The sequence below is a fragment of the Notechis scutatus genome, chromosome 1 (assembly GCF_049901735.1).
Source record: "Notechis scutatus isolate UNSWTSFEM ecotype Mainland chromosome 1, rNotScu1.2, whole genome shotgun sequence".
In the NCBI taxonomy this organism is placed as follows: Eukaryota; Metazoa; Chordata; class Lepidosauria; order Squamata; family Elapidae; genus Notechis; species Notechis scutatus.
Window position 1 is genome coordinate 242,105,512 of NC_142009.1, and position 23,129 is coordinate 242,128,640.

The window sequence follows — 23,129 nt, forward strand, 5'->3', positions numbered from 1 at the left end:
GAGAAGAGAGATTAGGGAACAAAGATCAGCATGATAGACATTCAGACCCTTGACTAAACTTGTTCCTAAGACTCAAAATCAAAGTATGAAAAAGAATAAGAATACTTTGATATATGCTGACATTCATAAATGAACTTTAAATGCATTGAAAAGAATATAGAAACTGTACTGTTCAGCCGTCCTTCGTTAGATTCTGAACCTGAAGATTTTATATTCATTTTTGTTGCACATCTTTGCCTGAATCTTGAGCCTGAATGTAAAAAAGTGAAAGCCAGAAGAAAGAAAAATTTAAAATGAATTATAGCATATTCTTCAGCATCATATGAAGTTCAAAATGAAGAAATTTGGATCAGAATCTGTCACCCTGAAAGTCAATTTCATCTGAAGATCAAACCAGAATAAATGAAGTTGACAAGAAAGAATGGAAATTACAGGAAAAATAGACATTTTCAGTAATTCACTATTTTTTTGTTGAGTGGACACTTCAAAAACATTTATATTGTATTGATATGTATTGATAATTGGTATTACTGGAATGGACATATCAGAATCCCTTTCATAATTTGGATGCTGCTTCAGCAATGAAAATCTTAAAAGAAACAAAAAGGACTCATGATTTTGAAAAAAAAAAGGCTGTCATTTAGAAGAAGAATGTTAATATTAAGAACATTTATGGATGCGGCAAACTCAGACTACATGTGAAACCTGTGGCACTTTGAGTTGGTGTGTTAAGGTAAAATACAATTTTTATCATAAAGTGCTGTTCCTAATTCTTGCTATTTTGGATACTGTTGTAATACCTGTAACTTAACAACTTTTTAAAAAAAAACACTTAACTGAAAAAAAAAACTTTTGTAAATGACACCAATTAAGAATTGGGGCATTTGTTACAAAATTTGATAACTAAGTAAACTCCTTAGTCAGTGTTATTGAACAGGAGATGATGGAAAACCTTTAGATGGAAATGTGTGTGAATTTTTAGTCCGAATTTTTGAAAAGAAGAATTAAAATAAGAAAAATCATTTGTGCATGACAAATATCAGGCATTACATGTCAAATGATCATAATATTTGCCCTGTAGCTTTTTACAACTAGGATGGAAAGAAAATAACATTTGTATAAAAAAGTAGGGTTTCTTTGTTTTCAGTATATAGCTCTCTTACAATTTTTTTTTTAAATAAGTAACCTCAAGCAATAATGATCAGTAATAGTTTGAGATAGGCACATCTTAAGTTTTCCTGATAAAAAAATTGTACTTGTGGTGTGTCTACCTACATTGGAGTAATTCAAGTGCACTAGGTGCTTGTGATGTTTGCATTTCTAAGAAAGGCCTGCTATCTTATCAGCATAAATTAATCAATATATATGGAAGCCTAATGAATCTTTTTTGCTCTAGATGAAAACTCCTAGAGAACTGATAGAGGTTTTTATAACTCAGTTATAAACTATGATGAGATAAATAAACCCATATTGAGTTGGCCAGGGATCCATGTACGGGTGGTCCTCAATTTACAACCACAATTGATCCCAAAATTTATGTTAAGTGAGAATTTGTTAAGTGAGTTTTGCCCCATTTTACGACATTTGCTGTTGCTGCAATCACTGCAGTTGATAAGTTAGTAACCTGGTTGTTAAGTGAATCTGGCTTCCCCATGGAATTTGCTTGTAAGAAAGTCACTACAGGTGATCACATGGCCCTGGGACATAGCAGTGGTCGCAAGTATGAATCAGTTGCCATGCATCTGAATTTTGATCACATGATCCTGGGAATGCTGGAAAGGTTGTAACTGAAAAATGGTCATAAGTCATTTTTTTCAGTGCCGTTGTAGCTTTGAACGGTCACTTCATGAACTGTTGTAAGTCGAGGACTACCTGTATTCTTAAATGCATTGAAAGTTCACAGATATATCTTCTAAAGTATGATCCCCCCCCCCCAAGTTAGCACAAGGTGGTATTCCTTTGTTTTCTTTAAATTATTCAAGGGTCACGCCTAAGGGGTCCGCCTGAGGACATGGACAGCAGCACTTCTGTGACTGTGATTTTTATTCTGCAGGTCCCAGCAGAGATGGCACAATTAGTGAAGACACGATTCGAGCTTCCCTTATATCAGCAGTCAGTGATAAATTGAGGTGGCGAATGAAAGAAGAAATGGATCGTGCCCAGGCAGAGCTCAATGCCTTGAAGCGCACAGAAGAGGATCTGAAAAAGGGTCATCAGAAGCTTGAAGAGATGGTAACTCGTCTAGACCAAGAGGTGGTAAGCAGGAGGAAAAGCTCTTTCCTGAATAATTTTGACAATGCATTAGTACTTGTACCTCCCCCCCCTTTCCATCTACTTCTACTGCTTAGAGCAGGGGTCCCCAACCGCCGGTCCGCGGACCGATACCGGTCTGCGGAACAAGTCTTACCGGGCCGCTGGTTGCTGGCGCCGCCATCTTTTTGATAAAAAGTGCTTCCGGTGAGCTTTTCGGGTAGAAAGCCATTTCTACCGAAAAGCTCACTGGAGCGCATAGCGCCGCCATCTTTTTGATGAAAAAGTGCTTCCGGTGAGGTCACGGAAGCACTTTTTCATCAAAAGATGGCGGCGCCCAGTGATGCCGTGCCGGGCCGCGGCGCCCAGCTGATGCCGGTACCGGGCCGCGGCATAAAAAAGGTTGGGGATCACTGGCTTAGAGCACTTGACCTGTGGTCAAACTTATCTTCATAAATGGTGGGAAAGACGAATTGCAACCCCCCACCACCACCAAAAATAGATAACATCACGTGAGTGTGGAGTGTGTATATTTCTTTTTATTCCTAACTTTAGATTTTAGAGATATAGTAACTACAATTACATCCGTGGTTATTGACAAGCTCCATGAAAAGGAAGGATCATTTACTAACTAAGGCATCTTGGATAGAAAGAAAACACTTGGTCTGGAAAGTAAAGATCCCCTGTGAAAGAGATTCTCTCTTATACTTAGATGCTTTTCCTGTCATATTTCGTCATGTACATCTACATGTTGTAGTTGCCTCTGGGATACTGTTGCAGTTCTTTATCTCATCAGCAGTTGATGGGCAGGTTGAACCATGCTTAATAACACCCATGTTCTATGAACTGGTTACCACTTGGCTTTCAGATGTGCTTCAAAGTGCAGGTTTTCATCTCCAAAATCCTTCCATGGCAAAGGGCCCAGTTATCTGAGGAACCATCTGTTTCCTTTAGTCTCTGCCTTCCCAGTAAAATCTGATAGAGCTCACTCATTCCTGCTCCCATCAAGTAAGCAGTATCGCATAGCAGAACCCAGGAGTCAGGCCTGCATTGCAGCACCTGTCCTCTGCAACAGCATCCCCTTGGAAATTCACATGACCGCTCTCCCCAATTTAAAAAAAAAACTTTTGAAAAGGAGCTTCTTGTTCGTTTTTTTAACTTTCCGATGGAGATGAGAGTTAGAGTTGCATGGCCTGGTAATCTGATTAATAAATAATTCTCAAAAATGATATTATTGAGAGAGGATAGAATGGAGCAGAACAATTGTCGTAGTAGACAATTATTAAGCTCCCTTCAAACATCTATAGGATGTACAAATTAGGTTAAATGGATATTGATTGTGTAGTGTTATTAAGCAGGAAACTTATATATATTTAAAACTGTACTTTAAAATCTGGGAAATCCTGGAAGGAAGCATCTGAACATGTGTTGTTATGAGAAGGTAAGCTGAAATATTTTTTGCTTTATAACATGCATGTGATTTACCCTGAATCTGAAGGAGCAGTTTTTAATTATTTGGGGAGTTCACATATCTATAATGAAACAGTGACACCATCAAAGTGGGCAGGCCCAGTAGGGAAAACACACTATTCCTAAACAAGCAGAGCACAAAATGGGTCTGAAGTCATGACAAATAGATTGATCAAATATTGGAATGATGTGAGGCAGTTACTGAAATTAAATCTTACTTTAGGAATTATTAAGAAGGGCATTAATAATAATTATTACAATAATAGGCTTTTATAGAAATATAAGGGCCAGACTGTTGCATTTCACAATGACTATTGTAACATTGGAAAAATGTAGAAAAATGCAGTCAAGTAGTCAAATGTATTTGGGATTTAGAGTAATACCTAGGGAGTTAAAAGAAAAGATGAAAAAAGAGTTTATGATAAAGGCTTATAAAATTATGAGAGCATTGAAAAAGTTAATTGATGATTCCTTTTCTTATTTATATATTATACTTGAACCTAGATAGGTAAATTAATAATATTCAAAGTAGATGAAATAATATATAGTTAAGATTATCAGCGACAAGGCAAAAAGATGATATAAGCCATTTTTAAGAATAGTGGCAATGTGTATGTGGCTATCGATCTGATACTGAATTATAGAGGAACATAGTTAACGTAGGAAATACAGGATCTAATTCAGATCTATTAAGTCTCTTCTTAACTCCCTTGAGCTCTTTTATATTAGTAATTGTGTGTGAGACAACCAATAATTAAAGATACCAGGCTAGAAACTGGGATGACTCTGGGCTAGTTACTTTGTCTCAGCTTTGAAAAAAAGTCAGTGCAAACCAGTTTCCAAAATGTTTCCAAAAAAACTGTAGGGACTTATCTAGGTGAAGACTGACTCGAAGGAACAACCACCCAAAAAAGTACAATACTCAGTAACAAAAGGAGAAATTTGGAGTGTCAATTTTAAATGGATATAAAGTCATTTTAAAACAAGTTGTCTGTCTGTCTGTCTAGGCTGAAGTTGACAAAAACATCGATCTCCTGAAAAAGAAAGATGAAGAGTTAAGTTCTGCCTTGGAAAAAATGGAAAGTCAGTCAGAAAACAATGACATAGATGAAGTTATTGTTCCTACAGCACCACTTTACAAACAGATACTGAACTTGTATGCGGAGGAAAATGCTATTGAAGATACTATCTTTTATCTGGGGGAAGCACTGAGACGTGGAGTTATAGACCTTGACATCTTTCTCAAGGTAGTTTTCATGAAATATACATGAATAAAGTCCTCGACTTACAATATTTCATTTAGTGACCAAAATTATGACAGCAATGAAAAAAGTGACTTAAGTTATGACCATTTTTCACACTTATGATCTTTCCAGAATCCCCAGGATCATGTGATCAAATTTCAGATGCGTGACAACTGGTTGCTATGTCCCAAGGTCATGTAATCACCTTTTGCGACTTTCTGACAAGCAAAGTCAATGGGGAAGCCAGATTCATTTAACAGCCCTTGTACTAATTTAACAACTGCGTTAATTCATTTAACAACTGTGGCAAGAAAGGTTGTAAAATGAGGCAACAGTTACTTAATAACTGTCTCACTTAGTACTAGAAATTTTGGCTCAATTGTAGTCATAAGTCAAGGACTACCTGCATAGAAATGATCCACATTTACTTCATATAATGCCTTAGAATATTGTCCCATTTTTGCTAATTAGAGCAGCTTCTTGTTGATTTTATGTCTTTATCAATATTGGCTGATAATATAAAATGTATTTTAGTAAAAAACCTCAATATACATTGTGCAAAACTAAGCCGTCTGAAAATATTGTGAAGTAAAACCATCAGGGAAGGAAAGGTAATAAACATCAAATGATTTTTCTTACAGTACATTTTATTTTGTGCAGCTCTTTTCAAAATCAAGATCTGGACTAGTAGTTGTAAATATTTATTTCAGTAATGGAAAAATTGATGCTCTCAAATACGTGTATCTCATGTTTATCACTCTTGTATGATTTATCCTAATCCTATTTTACTTCTTTTCAGCATGTCCGTCTCTTGTCTCGCAAGCAGTTCCAGCTGAGGGCGCTTATGCAGAAAGCAAGAAAGACAGCAGGACTCAGTGATCTCTACTAATCGACAGAATGAGAAAAGTGTAGAAGGGGCCAAATGGTCATTTTCTGAGTTTCCTTTGAATATGTAGGTGGGGAAAAAAATAAGTTATTATATCATTCAATTGTAAGATATTTTGAATGGATAATATATTTTCCTTTCTCTCCTTTTTGGTAAGGACTAGCTTTTATGAATGCACTTTCAATTTTCTGTAAACCTTTTGCATTGATGGACTAGCTAAATAAAATCCATTGCATAACCTTTTCTTGTGCTATAGATAATTGTGCAGCAAGCATGTCTTTCTTTTCGTTTAACATCTGCAGAATATAGTTGGAATTGTTATCTGTGTACTTTTAAGATCAATTTGTAATAAAATCCTAGAAGATAGCTGGAGGCTAAAATGTGTTTTACATTATTTAAAAATTGTTGTGTGATCTGATCCTGCTTGTTTAAGTAGACACTTCTTAGCATTGAAAAAACACTATCACTTCTCCCCTATTAGTCATAAATACTATATATTTTCTCATTGTTAAAATCACATACTCTTTTTAATGATATTAATTCTTTAGATGCCTCTTAAAATGTGTCATTAATTTAATGAATTAATAAATTTGATGATTAACTTAATTTCAATTACTTTAAAGGAGAACTATAATCAAATAAACCAATGAAAGATAAATTAATACATTATTAGCTATGATTGAACTGTGAAGCAGTATTCTTGGAATCATATGTGCTTTGATTCTCCCATATTCATCATTGACCCCTAACCCCTCTGGAACTGATCTTGTATGAGGGAGAATCCATTTTCTTGTCTGATCACACTCTTTGCTCGGAAGATGTTTTGTATATATAGCCACCACTCTCACGTATTAAAAAATATCCAAAATCACACAATCAAAACCTTTAAAACAATAAAAATGATTAAGACTGTGGAAAATATCATCTCTGAGAGCGCAGTTCAACTTACTTGTAATCCTTTAGCAGGCTCCAGTCCACTACTACTAGCCCCTGCAGCACAGTGATGTAGCCATGTCTTCAGATCTTTCCTAAAGGCCAGAAGGGCTGGAGCTATTTTAAGTTCTGGGGGAAAGATGAGCCAAAGGATCGGCATCAGGTTACGAAAAAGCTCTCTTCCTGGGTCCTGTCAGATGACATTCCTTCATGCAATGGACCTATAACATGCCTCTCATGCTGGATTTGATGGGATGGGCATCATTTAGTGAGGGAGTTGCCAGTCCCAATTGTGGTTAATAAGCGAGGACTACTTACTGTATAAATCAGGCAGGGAGGGCAAGAATAGGAGCACCACCCCCATCCTGAATCCTCCAGAAGTCATCCATAAACATCTATGCCAGTGGTGTCAAACTCGCGGCCCGTGGGCTGAATGTGTTACATACGCAAGCCACGCCCGCCCCAGTTCCGCGATGTCAGGTGACGGCAACGTGACATGGAGAGTTTGACACCTGTGATCTATGCCCTCTTGGGTGCTTTAACTCAGGCATGAATTGAACTTCAAAAGGGGTCCTTTGAAGTTGTGCGCCTGCCACCTTCTCAGCAGAAAGGGAAGCTTGCAGCTGGATGGAACTTAAACCTGTTCTCTCACATCCAGGGATTACCTTTTGAGGAGAGGATAGGCTGCTCCTGCTTCAAGACAGGGCAAAACACCCCCTCCTGCAAAAAAAGCATCCACTACTGCTTGAATCCAACATGAATATTAAAAAACGTGGCATTCACAGTAGCAAGGAGGTTCCGCAGGACCAACCAGTTGAAACTCCCCTGATAATCAGGCAAAAATCATACCTCAATTTTCATAGGTCCTGCCCAGCTGGATCCAGCTATGAGCTGATTTCAGCACTTTATCTGCTAAATGCCTAGAATAACTATGAATTGCTGGTAAATAGTTTTTGTTTTTAATAACAGATTGAAATAATGCCCTACTGGAAAAATAGACTGATTCCAAGACTTAAACTGTATTTTTAGACAAAAAAACCTATCACATTTAATATTTTAGCTTCCCAAAATCTCAGTTAGGAATAGGGATCAAATATGAAATGTTTCCTCAGTAAATGCATTGGGATTTGCAGAACTGCTTAAACACAAGCCATTATGGTGATACGTAAATTCTGTGCACGACTATATAGTGTTTTTTTATATTCATAAATATCGATGGTTGTATCCAGTCTGCTATTCATAAGGTTCTTTTAAGATCAGCTTGGAATTCTTCACCTATGTATTGCATTGGTCCCGGTTTTATAGGTATTATTCAGATCATGCTAATTTATGAACTGTAGCAGCAGGCAAATTCTGTTGAATTTTGCATTTATTTAGAAATACCTTGCATATATTTAGAAATACCAAGACTGCCATTGTAAGGAAAGTATTGTTCTAGGTGAGACCATATATATAAAAAATGTCCATGTCCAAAAATGTCCAACTAGTGGAAAATATTTCTCAACCAATCCTTAAAAAGAATCAAAGCTTTTTCTTCACCCTGCTTCAAGCAAATATGGATTTAGTACTGTATATTGTCAAAGGTTTGAGTTCCTTTCTGCTGAAACCAGGAACACTAATCTTATTTACTACAGTACTTAATTTTAAGTGGGTTTACTTTTTCCTGAAGCTTCCTTCTGATAACTGTATAATCCAATTCTTGTTTAATGCTTCGACCATATGAAACTGGTTGGGGAGGGCAGCATGGCGATGCGACTTGATAGACCATTTTATGTCTTATTATTAAAAATTGCCCCCAGGCAACTGCTTTTGTAATAGAATTTCCAATTGAGTCATACCCAGAATGTGGCAGAATCATTTTTGGGCACCTATGCTGTTGAACAAAAGGATTTCACCTCGTCTTCCACTGTTCAACGTATGCACGAAACTGCTGCAGGTCATCAACATACCCCTTGATTTTCAATTGTGGCCTGGTTGCTACTCCCCTTCTAGAGTAGGCAACTGTTATACCATGGTTACACCCCATGCTGACCATCATCACAGTGTACTTTATCTTCATAACTGGTTTGTATCCAATCCCAACATTTAAAAAATGGATTGGTGGAAATTTTCTTACATGATACAATTAAGGTTTTGATGTTACTTCCGAAGCCCTAAACATTTTAGGGTCCGTCTCATTATAAATGCAATTTACTGCAAGTTCTGCAAGAAGAAGGTCCTACTGAAGCTCCTACCTGGGCTGTCTCGACAGAATCCTTTCTTTGGCATGTAGGAAGTGGCCTTTTCAGGTCACGCTCCTCAGCAATGGGATACATCCAGCCCACACCCCTGGCGTTCAGAAGGGTTCATCCATTTCATCAAATTTTCAGTTTTAACTGAAACTAATTTTTGGCATTAAGTTTAGTTCATTTTTTAAAATTATGTTAGATGTCTTGAGCACTTGCCAGAAGCGTGGGTGTATGAAATGAATGAAGGCAGACAAAATTAATTGATGTTTATTTTGCTCTTTTGGGCTGGTACTAAAGCTAGACAATTGCATCAATTCTAAATGTTGCATACACAGTTCCCGCAGGAGAGTACATTGAGTTCTCTTGAAAATTATACACAAAAGACCTGAAGCAGTGATGTCAGGAAAAATACATTTACCATTGCTCAGTAGTGGAAATTTAAGTCACCTGTCAGCAGAAAATATTGGTCAGTGAATTTGCCAATCACTTTTGATAGCAAAGTCTTTGGAAAACCAAGTAACTTATTTTCTGATCTGATATTAACTGGGAAAAGCAGGAGAATTCAGTGTTTTAAGTGGATGTTGGATCAACCTTATGTTCCTTCATAAAACTACATTATATTCCTATTCTAGTCACAGATCAAGATAGGAATCTTGCAGCTTCTGTTTCTAAATGAAGAAGAGGAATTTTGTAGTAATTTAACCACTGATGCTTCAGATACATACTTGTAAAGGAATTGTCTCATTTGAAAAGTGCAAATAACCATCAACTAAGACCGGTTTCACATTAGTAAACAGCAAAGAGACACCCTTAAAACTGAAGCTCCTTCTGGATTCCCCACAGTGTCTCAGCACTCTTCTTCAATTTATCTTCTTCTTCAGTCTTCAGAGTCATTCTGATCACGTCTGTAATGCCTGAAGAGCCCAGGATGCATGGAACACTTAGGAAGACGTCATCTTTAATTCCATGCATACCCTGGAAAGATAAAAATATTTATGGCCACGAAATACCACTTTTCTTTAAATCTAATAGACATTTTATCATCACTGGAAAAAATTAGAGAAAGCCACATAATGTATAGGGATAAATGCATTAAAAAGCTTCAGACAGAACAGGTGAAATAAGTATGTGGGCAGTGTTTGGACTAAAAATCCCACTATGAGGGAGATGGGCAGTTAAGAAGCTTGATACACACACACATACACACACCATTGATAACAAGTTGCTTAAATATAAGAAAAATGAGCATATGATTTAAGATCAGTGGCATACACAGGAGAAGAAAGCAAACAGTCAAGATGGTAGCTGCAGCAATGGTCAAACCTGGCCTTTTTGCATTTGTGTCAAGTTGTACAAAGGAGTCATTGTACATTTTGAAATCCATACTGCCAGCAGAATGACCTGAGATCATTAGAAATGGGAAGTCTTTTTTGAACTTAAGGGAAGGCAGTAGTCATCTGACTGAGGTTGAGAAAACACTATAAAAATTGACTTTTTGACCAGAAATAGAAACAATGGAAAGGGGCTCATATTGAGCTCTTCTCTCCATCTTAAGCTGAACTCTCTTGAGGGGGAACTGCAGAACCAGGCAGCCATTATTAAGCTCCCCAACCCACTTCCTAACTTGGAAAGATATCCTTATACCAGGGAACATCTTGTGAAGACAGGGTTCCTTAATGCAGGGGTCTCCAACCTTGGCAACTTTTAAGACTTGTGGACTTCAACTCCCAGAATTCCCAAAGTCCACAAAGTCTTAAAGTTGCCAAAGCTGGAGAGCCCTGCCTTAATGGACTGGCCTTTGGGAAGGAAGCAGAGAATGCTGTAGGGATTGTCCGATCAACTGGATTTTGCAGTTACAGCTGCAGTATCCCGGAAGCAAACTTGCCCTTTTTTTGCTTTATTGTCTCCTTAGGCCTTGTAAGCACAGCCTTTTCCAAGATCCCAGAACAGCCCTTTCAGAATTGAGTTTTGCAATATATAAGAAATAGCCAACTTTGCCTTATTAGTCCAGATCAGACAAAGAAACAAAATGCCAAGTACTCTCTGAATTTTCCTGAACCTTAGGAGAACCATGGTTTCAGGATTGAAAGGGACCCCCCCCCACACTTCCTCTTCTGAAGGCTTGGTTAACCGCCTTCTTGAGAACCACAATCATGTGACTGAGGTATGCAAAGCCTTCCTTCCTCTTCCACCTAATCTACCTGCTTTCTCTACTTTTCTGCCCCTCCACACTCCACCATGATTAAACATGAGCTACCTTTTTAGTCCTTCTTTTCTCTTTCTGAAATTCCAAAGCAAGCAACAGATATATATTGCAAGACAAAAAAGGGGCTTCTATTACTCTCTTTCCCAAAACTTGCACATTCTTACTCTCAAGGTTTGCTGCTGTTTTTTTTTTCAGTACTGCTTACATGTTTTCCCCACTGAATGTTATTTCTACAGTGATAGCTACTTTGTCTTCCATGACCGTTCTTTCCTCCATTAAGTGCTTCATTAATGATTTCCCCCTTCAGATTATTTTTACCTCACCTATTTTCCGCTGCATGTGTCTTTTTCATTGCCCTTTCTCTGCCTTCACTGTGCTGTTTTTCAACAAAGTTAAGTCCTTTTATGAACTATGCAGGAGTGATATTTTTGAGGTCCATATTCACTCTGGCATACATAGACTATTTCAGAACTTTAGTTTAGTCTTGCTTGCTTTCCAATTCTTGCTGGATCCAGGATGTTGGAACTGAATCATGGCTAAGTAGGCAAATTATAAAACCATAATGACCTGAGTAGCTGATTACCTTCACCATTGTAGAAATTGGATGTACTCTCCTTAAATTCTTCATGATGGTTTCAGCCAGATCAGCCACAGACAGACCAATTGCCCATGATGTGTATCCCTTCAGCTTGATCACCTCATAAGCACTGCAACGGATTACATACAATGTTAAGATAGGTCTGCAATACTATGACAGCACTCGTGGTGTTGCTAGGAAATGATCTAAAACACAACAAACTGGTTTGCAAATTGAAGCAATGTTTTCAGATTGTTGACTTCTGGAAATACACCTACTTTAGAAATACTGTATATCCCAAAATATATAAAAAGACTGTGCATGGCAAATAAATTCCAATATACCTTAATGTTTGGGTTTTATAATACTTGTGGAACTCCCTAACATTAATGCACGTTATCTGTTTTATATGATCCTTAGCCACACAAATCTGACGTGTTACCTGTCCACCACCTGCTTGTGGACTTCTTTCCAGTTCTCCTTGTCTCCATCAGTACCCATTTCAGGATGCAACTGTTTTAGGGAGACACCAGCAACGTTCACGCCACTCCAGACGGGAACTAAATAAAAAAAAAATTTTTCCCAGGTTATTCATGCCTTCAAAACACACGCTCGTTATATTTATAAAATTATATGGTTAGCATAGAAAAGCTACCACTTTAATTCTCCACACATGAGCCTCAGGAAAGCTCTGAAACAAGTGAAAATTGATGATATGGCCTTCGTTCTAGTAAGCAATGAAGATCCAGCTTAAGCCTTTGACCTGATTAGAAAAAGATACTGGATTAGCTCCAGATAATCAGGACCCAAATCTACCCTCCTTTTTGAATGAACAACTTTGGCACAAAAAGAAGTGAGTAAATCTTTAACAGCTTCTTTTCATACTAACTTGCTGACAAATCAGTGCCTCTTTATTGTGGACCTTGGATCTTTTTTCAAACGTAACTGGAATTAATGTGAAGCTCCTCCAGCTTTTATACCCTTTGTGCAAACATATTTTGTTCTCTTTGGATGCTCAAGTACCCTCATTTTCTTTGTAAATTCTGTATCAGTGTCTTTCAACCTTATCCTTACCTTCAGACCTTATCCTTACACAAGTTCCTTGTATAATTAATAGGTGACTAGCCTTATGGAATGAGATAAATCCCCGAGGTTCATTCTCCTCAGAATCAGATCAATCAAATCAGTTTAATCCTTTTAATGAAGCCCAAACATACTGATATACTGATTTTCTTATTAAGTTATGGCAATTATATACAAAATGCAATTATTTACTTTCCTCGTTCTTGTTTATGTTCATACTTACACTTATCATGTACATGTCTGACAAATAAACAAATAAAATGGCTTGGACGTGAATAGTTCTCTCTGCTTCTACAGCTACAATTTGGCTTGGACACAGTGTACTATGTATAATTTTGCCTGAAGGGCTTGTGGAACAGCAAACACTACAGCTTTCAGGCACAGGAAAACTAGGAATAGATTTTAAAAGTTGGGTATTATATTTCTGATCTTTTATTTTGGCTTAGTTTTTCACTGCGTAAGAGTTGACTGGATGAAACAGAATTTTGTAGCAATTTTATCTTGATACGAAAATGGAAAGGAGCCAGAACAATTAATGCAAATTTATGAGATCTGACTAACATTTTCCTGATAATTTTATTGCAATGGAGGACTGGCAAAAATGGACTAGGAGAAGTGAAAAGGATCCAACATTTACTCCAAAGCAAGAATGATTAACTAAGTATTTCCTTTATTATGTACTTAATTTTTGTTTAGAGTGGTTAACCAAGTATTTTGTAATATATGGCACAGTGATAGGTAGGTATTGTATCACAAAGTGCAAAGTAAAGCAAACTTTCCCGTGTACAGGGTTACACAACTGCATGAAGAATAAACTATCAATGCCTACTGTAACACCAGAACATTATTGAGAATAGATATTCCTGGGCATTTGTAAGAAATCTCTAATTTTATCAAATGGTCTATATTGGATTAAACTATGAAAATCTCTTGTCTACATGATAGGACATTCTACAAGGAGTAACTCCCTACTACTGATGCAAGACTAGAAAGTTCTAACTTCTCTTTCAGTGAAGGAGCTCCCTTCCTAGTTTTGGAATAGCAAACTAGAAAGAAAGCTCAAAGGAAGAGGAAAACGTGAAACGCCTAGGAACCTAGAAGAGACATGACATACTAAAGACCTTCATGGTAACTTCACTGTGCTATTTTTCTATAACAAAGCATTCTATAGTAAAACGTACTAGAACTGCCTCTTGGCATGAAATCCTAGGTCCTTGCCCTGAACTACTTCCTGCAGTATTGTTCTGCCAAAGGTGACTTCAGCCAAAGTACAAGAGTTAAGCTTTCAGCGTTTTATTAAGGAAGATACAAAGCTTCTAGTGGAATGGGCCATAATTTTTCATAAGGCAGAGCTGTTTTGACTATTGTAGGCTATTTACATGCATGTCTTGCTCCACCAAGACATCATGGTCACAAATACACTGTGGCCCAGTTGGGGTTTTGGGAATGGCATTAGATCTGAATTCCTTCTTTGATCACATAATTCTCAACAACTCACCTATTGTGCAGTTTTACCGTAACAACTTGGGGCAGAGAGGAGTATTTTTTCCTGGCTCCACTGAAAGATCAAGTTCACTTTATTCATGAACTTTGGGTCTCAGTAGAGAGAAGGTGATGCCAAAATCCTTCTGGTAGAAAGTGCCTAATAGCTGTGATTTTGGCCCCAAGTTATGACAATTTATAAATATCACTTCCCATGCCAAGTGCCCCAAGGTTGAGTCAAGTAAGGATTCAAAAAGTCTGTTTGGATTTGTTGTACTCGGCTGAAGAAAGAGTCCTACTCAATCTCCAAGCAGGTCATTCACAACCAAAGTGGTTCAATCTCCCTTGACTCAATATGTCTGATGATGTTAAGACTCCCCAGGATGTCAAGTAGGTAAACAGTTCTAAGACCCTATGTCTCCTGGGCCAATTGAGAGCTATCATTTGCAGCTGCGTTGTCTTGCACTAGTCCCAGAAATCTAGGGCATTGGTGGGAATGGTAGCGATTGAAATATACAGTGGGCCTTAAGGCCAGATGGCGCCCAGATGTTGCTTCCACTCCAGTAAGTTGAAACAAATATCTCTACGGGCAAGAAATTGCTATCTGCATGCTTGTCAGCAATATTGGGAGATCTACTAAGTTTGTAAGAGGTAAGTAAAGAAAAAAGAAAGGGAAATCAAGTGCCAAGAGAGAGAAAAAGAAAGGAAAACAGTAAGGTGCTGGAGATCTGCCAAAGTTGAAGGAATTCTTGACAATCTAGTGTGCCCTGTGAAGCAGTGCAATGATGGAACTGGGAAGTGGATATATATATTTCCACTGAAAGCAATGTCAGCATCTGTTCAGCTATTCCATATGCAAAATGTAGCTCTGGCTTTGATCAAATAATTCTGTTAAAAAGTGCTAGTCTGGGCCCTGACATCATGTTAAGAAAAACAGTAATACAATTAGATGTTATTAAGATGACCTTTCTCCAAAGCCTGCAAGTAATTTTTATATACTTTTTTATACTCTATGCTATGCATACAGATTGTTAAATTAGTTACTGTGAGCTATTACACTGATTTCTGTGTAGGATGGCCAGTGAGACAAATAGGACAAACACTAAAAAACCCCAAGCCTTACTTTATAAAACTCCAAGAGCCTCTTACAAGATTTATTTTGAACTCACATGTTATGAGTATAGAATTCAGATTGATAGAGTTTGGCCTACTTGGATTACAGAACTGACCTTTTCTGAACAGAACTAAAAGTCAAATATAGCTCATCTAGTGTTACCTTCATGTAGCAGGGCAGGGTAGATTAACTTTTATATTGAGAAGGGAATAGAGAAATCTTCCCTTTAGGTTTGCTCAGCATGTAAACCCAACATTTAGGAGCCAACTGTACTTCTAGTACAACAGAGCTCTGGCTAGATCAAAAGGATTTTGTTAAAAATTTTACACACACACGCACACACACACACCAAGGATATGAAAGAAGTCAGAAGGTTTCAGGTGCAGGCCAGCAGGTAGATTACACAACACAGGCTTCTACAATCTTGGGCTCTTTCATAAAATATTGCAAAACTGCAACTTTTCCAAGAATGATGTCTCCATTCTACTTAGCTTGTAATTAGACTTAATGCTAAGAGAAAAACCATTGCTTACCACTGGAATCTCCATGCTCTCCAATAATCCAACTATGGCAGCTGAGAGGATGGATACCCAATCTGTCACCCATCAGATGGCGGAAACGGGCTGAGTCCAGATTACAGCCACTTCCAATAACACGGTGCTTAGGAAAGCCACTGATTTTCCATGCCACATAGGTCAGAATATCCACTGTTGATTTAAAAAAAATTGGAAAACATCTGCCATATTAAGGGCAGAAACTGTGAAGAAAGATTGCTAATCATTATAGAAAAAAAGCAAGACTTTGTTCTCGGATCAGAATTATAACTTAGACAGGTTTGTCCAGATTTTCACTTGTACATAGGGATTTCTCAATAATGAGAAGGCCAAGATAGCAATAGCACTTAGCACTTAGCCTTATTATACCGCCATAATGCTTTACAGCCCTCTCGAAGTAGTTTGCAGAGCCATTGCTGCCAACACCTTTAGCAATATGCTCAAGATTGACTTCCAATCTCATTATGAAGAAAGATATTGCTACATATGTATTGGACCTGACAGATCAAAAATCCACAAAAGTGGATTCAGTTTCCACAAGAGAAAACTAAAAGTTTCTTTAAACCCCCATCAAAGAAACATATGCCCCTTTCCCATTAAAAACCCTGGACAATAAACAATAGACAGTAAACATTCAGAAAAGGAGATGGCCAACCTGGATTGGAAACAACAAGCAGCTTGCAGTGAGGGCTGTACTTGACAATGTTGGGAATGATAAATTTGAAGATATTCACATTGCGCTGAACCAGGTTAAGACGAGATTCGCCTTCTTGTTGACGAGCTCCAGCAGTGATGATGACCAACTTAGAGTGGGCAGTCACTGCATAATCTGCCAAACAAGAGATTGTACGTTCAACATACATTTCAACATCTACCTGTGCAATGGATGGATCGACTACATGAAACCTTTCATGTCAGAGAAGAATTGGCTTATAGAACGAGATGCAAAACTACAAAAGGAAAATATATGCCCTACTGTGACATATTCATTTAGACTCAAAGCTTGCAAACAAACTAGCTACATCAGCCTTCCCCATCCTGAAGTCTGTGAATTTTGGGACTTCGGAGATCAACATTGCTGAAAGTTGATTGAAGATGATTACATTATGTGTTCCTAAATGTATCCAAGGATAAACTTGTCTTCAGACATCCCCAAATTCCCATGATTGCAAGAATGTTCAAGTTTCCAGGTAAAAAAGCAAAAACAAAACATCCTTACATCCTGTTCATTTTTTTTTTTTTTGCTAGTTCTTTTCAAGCAGAGTCAATGAAGAGCCCAGGTTTCTACTCTAGCCTCAGAGGCAGAGCTATAATTAACTCAAACCCATAGTTCTTGGGTTTGACAAAAATGATACTGACAAGGGTGACGGAGATAGTTTGTCATGAAAGGCTATGACCTATATTGCCAACACAGGCAAGGCTGTGGTTAAATGGAGCAAAAAGAAAACATCAATTTAAAACAGTAGCCTGCTCTATTCAGTAGTTAGCTCACTGCTCTTTAGAATTCTGATTTGTGAATCTCTGTTTTTATTTTATTATCTGCCGCATAAATCCATGCACTTAGTGGCAGCACATTTTGTTTGTGGGCCAAAGACCGTTCTGGGGCCAAAATGTCTATTTCTAAACTTAGCTTGTTATCTTTTTTGCACATGCACCATTTTTTTAAACCCTCCTTGACTTGTCCAGTGGTGAGTATCAGATTAGGTTCTACACTCTTTAATCTCTTTTGGATCTAGAAGCAAGGGTCAATTTATACACTTCCTTGTTTTTCTCCAAATTTCTCGTATCTAAGACCAGCCATGGATCCAACTGAAAGCTGGATCTCCTGGCTGATGTAACCTTTTATCAAGTGAAGTCATATATCTGATAAATCCGATAAATATCAGATACTGCCACTTCCCTAAAGCAAAAGAGGATTTCTGTAACATAAAAGATTATATAACCTTTGCCAGAGACGATCTTTGGTGTTCGGAGAAAGAGGCTACCATGCTGAAGATCCAGCATCTCGCCCTTCAGCTTGTCCTCCACAACATCAACAAGAGCAAGTTCATCAGCCAAATCCTAAAAAAAGAGTCAAATGTTAAAAAAAGAGAGAGTGGCAACCCATGACCTGAACAATGGTGCATTAGATTCGCTCCAGCTCCTACCTAGGCAACGAAATGCAGTACCAAATGTAATCTATCACTTTCCTGGGCTAAGCTAGGAGATTTACTGAGCCTCCAATAATCTCTCCAATAATCTCTCATGCATGGCTTATGTTTGGTATGACAGACCAGACTTATTTGTCCAATTACTAGGCTGCTCAAAAGCAAACTTCACAAATTATATACAGGAAAAACATGTTAGAAACTACCCTGGGATAACAATAAAAATAATAATCTCCTCCCATTACCCCCAACCTCCAGATGCCTAAATCAAGGCCTGGGGAAAGAATGATGTTTTAGGACTCGCTTGAAGGCAAGTGAACAAATCTCTAAAATGGGGTCTTCAAACTTGACAACTTTAAGATTTGTGGACTTCAACTCCCAGGATTTGTCCTCCAGTCATGTTAGCTCAGGAATTTGGGAGTTGAAATCCACAAGTCTTAAACTTGCCAACTTTGAAGACCCCTGATGATGTCCCAGGAGGAAGATGCTGCAATATAATGGGCCCACTTCTTGGGTCCCACTGGATGATATCACTCATATGATATATCCCATAAGATGACTTTTGGTATAAATGTTGTTGGTTAAATTCAGATGCTTTCAATATGATTAATTCTAGTAACCTAGCATTAATACTTTCAACAGAATGAAAAGCTTTTTATTCATAGATCTATTCGTCTAGGCAGACAGGACTGGCTTCTTAACATTTCAAAAATAAGTAATACAACATTTAGCAATAGCAATAGCACTTAGACTTATATACCGCTTTATAATCCTCTCTAAGTGGTTTAGTAGTATGTAAAACATAAATACCAGAAACTACAGTGAAAGGTAGTTTGCTTATACCACTTACTTCAAAAACATCTTCTTCTATTTGTACCTTAAAGAAGCTCAGCAGTTTTGCAAAACAAAATCAATTGCCTTAAGGAGTATTTTTCTCAGTTGCATTAAAAATGACTAACATGTTATGTTATCACTAGTCTTATTAATGCGATGTAACGTCAAACAGGTTACAGCACTCTTGAAGGCAATGGGCGAAAACTGAAGACAGAGACAAATTAGAAGCATACTTTCCAGTTTAAAAATACTGATTACATCTGTAGTGCTCCCAATCTGTGCTTTGGATCCTCAGCAGCCGTCTTATTTCAAACAAATAGCAAAATTTGCAAAATATTGCAAAGAACATCCTGCAATTCAGATGGACACAGCACTTACCTTCATCAAAATACTTATGGCACAAGCCATGCCAACTGCCCCAACCCCAACCACAGTGATTTTGTTGTGGGCATGTTCTTGTTCTTCTTTATGGACATGTTCAATCAGTTTTTCTTTGAGAGACATCTTGTAACACTAGAAGAAGAAATGACAAGAAGTTCCTTATTTTACATTTGTCATTCGCTGTACGGTACGGTTTCATTTTCTGTTCATTTCTAGCCTTATCTCAGCACTCAGGTATTTTATGTCCCCACATCCACATACATCAATTTAATTATGGAAATGTGCCAACATTAGTTTATTTTCAATTTGGTGTTTCTTTTAACCAGATTTTCTTTTCACAAGAAATGTGGATGCAACAAAAGGACAGGAATGAGGATCAAGGAACATTGTCCCCATTGATCATGGACCCTGTACAATTTTAAGATGAGATCCATGTTATACTATGAGAATCTGTCCCATAGTCCCTTGAGGCGTGCCTTTGATTGCACTGATTTCTCAAGCCGCAGCACAATAATCAGCATAGTCCACATTTTACTGTTTCTAATCTTAGGATCTGGCAAGAACAAGCCTCAGGAGAGGCATTATTATCCTCCAGTTTCTTTTCAACTTGCTTACTGCACATTCAGACACAAAATCTAGATGGCCACTGGAAAATTCATGGAGATGGGACCTATATATATAAACAAAAGCAGTGAAAACAATGTATGGTTTGCCTTGGGCAAACTGCACTATGGACACAAAGATCATAGACAGCATGAAATTGATTGTTTGAAGTTAAAGTCCAGAAAGTCTGTGGCTAGAAAGACAGTCTGGTTCAGGGTACAATCTGATACACAATTTCACTTGGGCACCTGAACTCCAGTGACCCTGTATAACTAACTGATCCAACTAAAGAGGTCTTCTTACATCTTTGCATTTGCACAGTTTTGATCACTCTTTGGAAGTTGTACTTTTCCGTAAGGGGCCCTGGGAAAGTCTGTTTCTCAGTGCATCTGTTGGGGCAATTGCAATAGTAACGATTGGAAAAAGCGGAGACTATACGGCTCCACTAAGCTTCCAGCAGGAAGGACGAGGCAAGCCAGAATATTTCTGTTAAGTATCAGGAGGTGGGAAAATATGTTTCATTATGTACAGTAGGAAGATTATTCTACATGGCATGTGGGTTTTTAACCCCTGTAGCCATAAGACCCGCTTCTTCTGCTTAGCATTCCTGCGGAACAATATAAAATAATTGCACTGTCCCCGGGGTGCTGCTCCAGGGAACTCTTTCTCTCTTCTCCCTCCCTCCCTTCCTCCTTTCTTTCTTCTCTCTCCCTCCCTCCCTCCTTCCTTCCTTCCATCCTCCCTCCCTTTCTTTATCCTCCCTTCCATTTCTTTTTCTTTCTTTCTTTCTTTCTTTCTTTCTTTCTTTCTTTCTTTCTTTCTTTCTTTCTTTCTTTCTTTCTTTCTCTCTTCTCTTTCTTTCTTTCTTTCTTTCTTTCTTTCTTTCTTTCTTTTTTCTTTCTTTCTCTCTCTCTCTCTCTCTCTCTCTCTCTTTCTTCTCTCTCTCCCTTCGACCCTCCCTTTTTTTCTTCCTTTTTATCTATCTATCTGCAATTGGTGAACCATCACATCCAACTATAGGGATGAAAGAAACCCACTTTGCCAGGGTTTTCCTATATAGAAACCCCCCCTTAAAAAAACCCTACCACTTCCCCGCTCTTCCTTTCCTTTCCCTAGTCTAAATTCTAAATCCCAGTCATTCTGGGACAGCCAGAAAATCGATGCAACTCCCTGGGAAATGCCCCTCGGTTAAAGCAACAAATCAATTCCTCACACTCTCCTCAATGCATTCCAGTCAATTCTTCACACTCTCCTCAATGCATTCCGGTCGGTCGCAAGGGGGAGGTGAATGACCATTGTCCAGGAGACAAAAGGGCCCTCGAGGATCCAGGAGGTAGCCGGGAGTCCCCAGGTTTGCATAGGAAAACTAAATGTCTATGGAGATTCTCAGTCATCCAGATCCTTAACAGATAGAACAGAGTTCATAAGATGAACAGGCGTGCATAAGCGCACCAACATGCCTACCGTCCCTGTCCTATTGTTTCTCTTATTCTTTTATTTTTCTTATATGTACCCATTTCATGTATTCACAACTATGTATACACTTATACTTATTATCTTGTAAACAATTGGCAAATCAAATAAATAAATAAAATAAAATAAATAGTTGGAAGGGACCTTGTAGGTCATCTAGTCCCAACCCCCTGCCCTACACCATTTCTGACAAATGGCAGTCCAGTCTCTTCTTCATGGTTATCCCAAAGGGGCTGTTTTTTTCAAGAGTCAACTGGACTTTCTGGGGTTGTTGTTTTTTTTGAAGACATTTCACTTCTCATCCAAGAAGCTTCTTCAGCTCCGACTGGATGTAATAATAAATATAAACCTTTCCATTCCCCGCCATCCAATCGGAGCTGAAAGAGCTTCCTGGGTGAGAATCAATACAGAGAGGGTTACTCAGGGCAGAAGAATCTGGAGACTGTGGGATACAGCAGAACAGTTGAAAGGGACCTTGGAGATCCTCCAGTCCAACCCCACCCCCCCATCAGGCAGAAAATCCTGCACCATTTCAGACAAATGGTTGTCCAAATCTCTTCTTAAAAGACTGGGGGGGGTGGTTTAGAGCAGGGCTCTCCAACCTTGGTGACTTTAAGCCTGGTGGACTTCAACTCCCAGAATTCCCCAGCCAGCAAAGCTGGCTGGGGAATTCTGGGAGTTGAAGTCCACCAGGCTTAAAGTCACCAAGGTTGGAGAGCCCTGGTTTAGAGCACCCACAACCTCTGGTGGGCAAGTCTTTCCATTGATTGACTGAAGCGAATTCTTCCAAGAAAAACCAGAAAGTCCAGCTGCCTCTTGGGGGTGGGGGCGAAGCACCTTTGGGACATAGGAAAACTAATTCCAGGAGCGGCGGAGAGGATGGATTACATCGCTCGGGAAGCCTGTTAAGCCCCACGGCGAGGAGCCGAGCCGAGGCGAAGTGACCCCAGGGCCTCGAGGCGACAAACGCAGCCTTAGAAAGGAGAAAGCCGCTTCTCGACAGCCGATTTCAAAATGACACGACTGACCGCTGGTGGGGCGGAATCTCGTCGTGCAGCAATGAGTATCTCCAAGCGGAGGCTTCATTGGGCAAACTGCCTTTCCGGGACGCTGCGAGGTTGCATCCACGCCGCTTGGCTTAGCAGCCCCCACTCCCCGGCTTCTCGTTTCAGGAACAGTCAGTTGCTCCTCTCCCGGATCCCTTACCGGCCCCGGATCCGGCCACCTTCCTCCAACGTAACGTAATCCCTAAATCTCGAGGCTCCCGGTTTCCCGCGCAGGGATTCGGGGCTCTCCACTGTCCTTTTGCAAGGGGGGGTGGGTGGGAAGGAGGCCGAAGAAGGGAGCAAATTCAGTAGCCTTCCCCCCAAGCAGCAACGAAAGCGTCCGGCATTCCCCATTCGGAAGACCGTGTCCGTACGCGCGGGAATCGTTTCTGCGTGGGCGCGCTTCCCCCTCCTCAACACTCCGCATCCTTCACCCGACCGGCAGATTTTTATTTTATTTTATTTTTTTAAATTCCTTTTCCTATGGGAAAAACTCGAGCCTCTTTTTTCCTCAACCCCCCCCCCCCCACTCCAGCCCGTTCCCTTACCTGGTCGTCTATGCAAAAGCCCCCCTTGCTGCCCCGCCAATTGCCGCTCCAGTACCGCGAGGCTGGGGAA

At 39.0% G+C, this 23,129-nt stretch overlaps 2 protein-coding genes across 2 annotated transcripts in view; one reads left to right on the forward strand and one right to left on the reverse strand.

The window, feature by feature from the left end:
- The window catches only part of TSG101 (tumor susceptibility 101), a 48,019-nt gene extending 41,803 nt beyond the window's left edge, over positions 1-6,216 (forward strand). Inside the window, exons 8-10 of the mRNA XM_026668308.2 lie at positions 2,054-2,256; positions 4,728-4,967; positions 5,764-6,216. Of these exons, the coding sequence (XP_026524093.1) occupies positions 2,054-2,256; positions 4,728-4,967; positions 5,764-5,853 (533 nt within the window). The 3' untranslated portion in view covers positions 5,854-6,216. The remainder of the gene's footprint in view (positions 1-2,053; positions 2,257-4,727; positions 4,968-5,763) is intronic.
- Positions 6,217-9,262: 3,046 nt separating this feature from the next.
- On the reverse strand, positions 9,263-23,117 carry LOC113412570 (L-lactate dehydrogenase A chain). Its single transcript, XM_026668311.2, has 8 exons — positions 23,060-23,117; positions 19,387-19,521; positions 17,971-18,088; positions 16,683-16,856; positions 16,007-16,180; positions 12,237-12,354; positions 11,801-11,924; positions 9,263-9,986 (listed from the first exon to the last, which is right to left on the reverse strand). The coding sequence occupies exons 2-8, from the start codon at positions 19,510-19,512 to the stop codon at positions 9,822-9,824; spliced, it is 999 nt and encodes a 332-aa protein (XP_026524096.1). The 5' UTR covers positions 19,513-19,521; positions 23,060-23,117; the 3' UTR covers positions 9,263-9,821.
- Between the last annotated feature and the right edge of the window lie 12 nt (positions 23,118-23,129).

Excerpts from the sequence above, each read along its gene's own strand:
- LOC113412570 (XM_026668311.2), bottom strand. The coding sequence starts at position 19,512 with ATGTCTCTCAAAGAAAAACTGATTGAACATGTCCATAAAGAAGAACAA. Across the intron at positions 18,089-19,386 it reads CCATAAGTATTTTGATGAAG|GATTTGGCTGATGAACTTGC; the intron begins GTAAGTGCTGTG and ends CTCTTTTTTTAG. Across the intron at positions 9,987-11,800 it reads CAATTTCTACAATGGTGAAG|GGTATGCATGGAATTAAAGA; the intron begins GTAATCAGCTAC and ends TTATCTTTCCAG.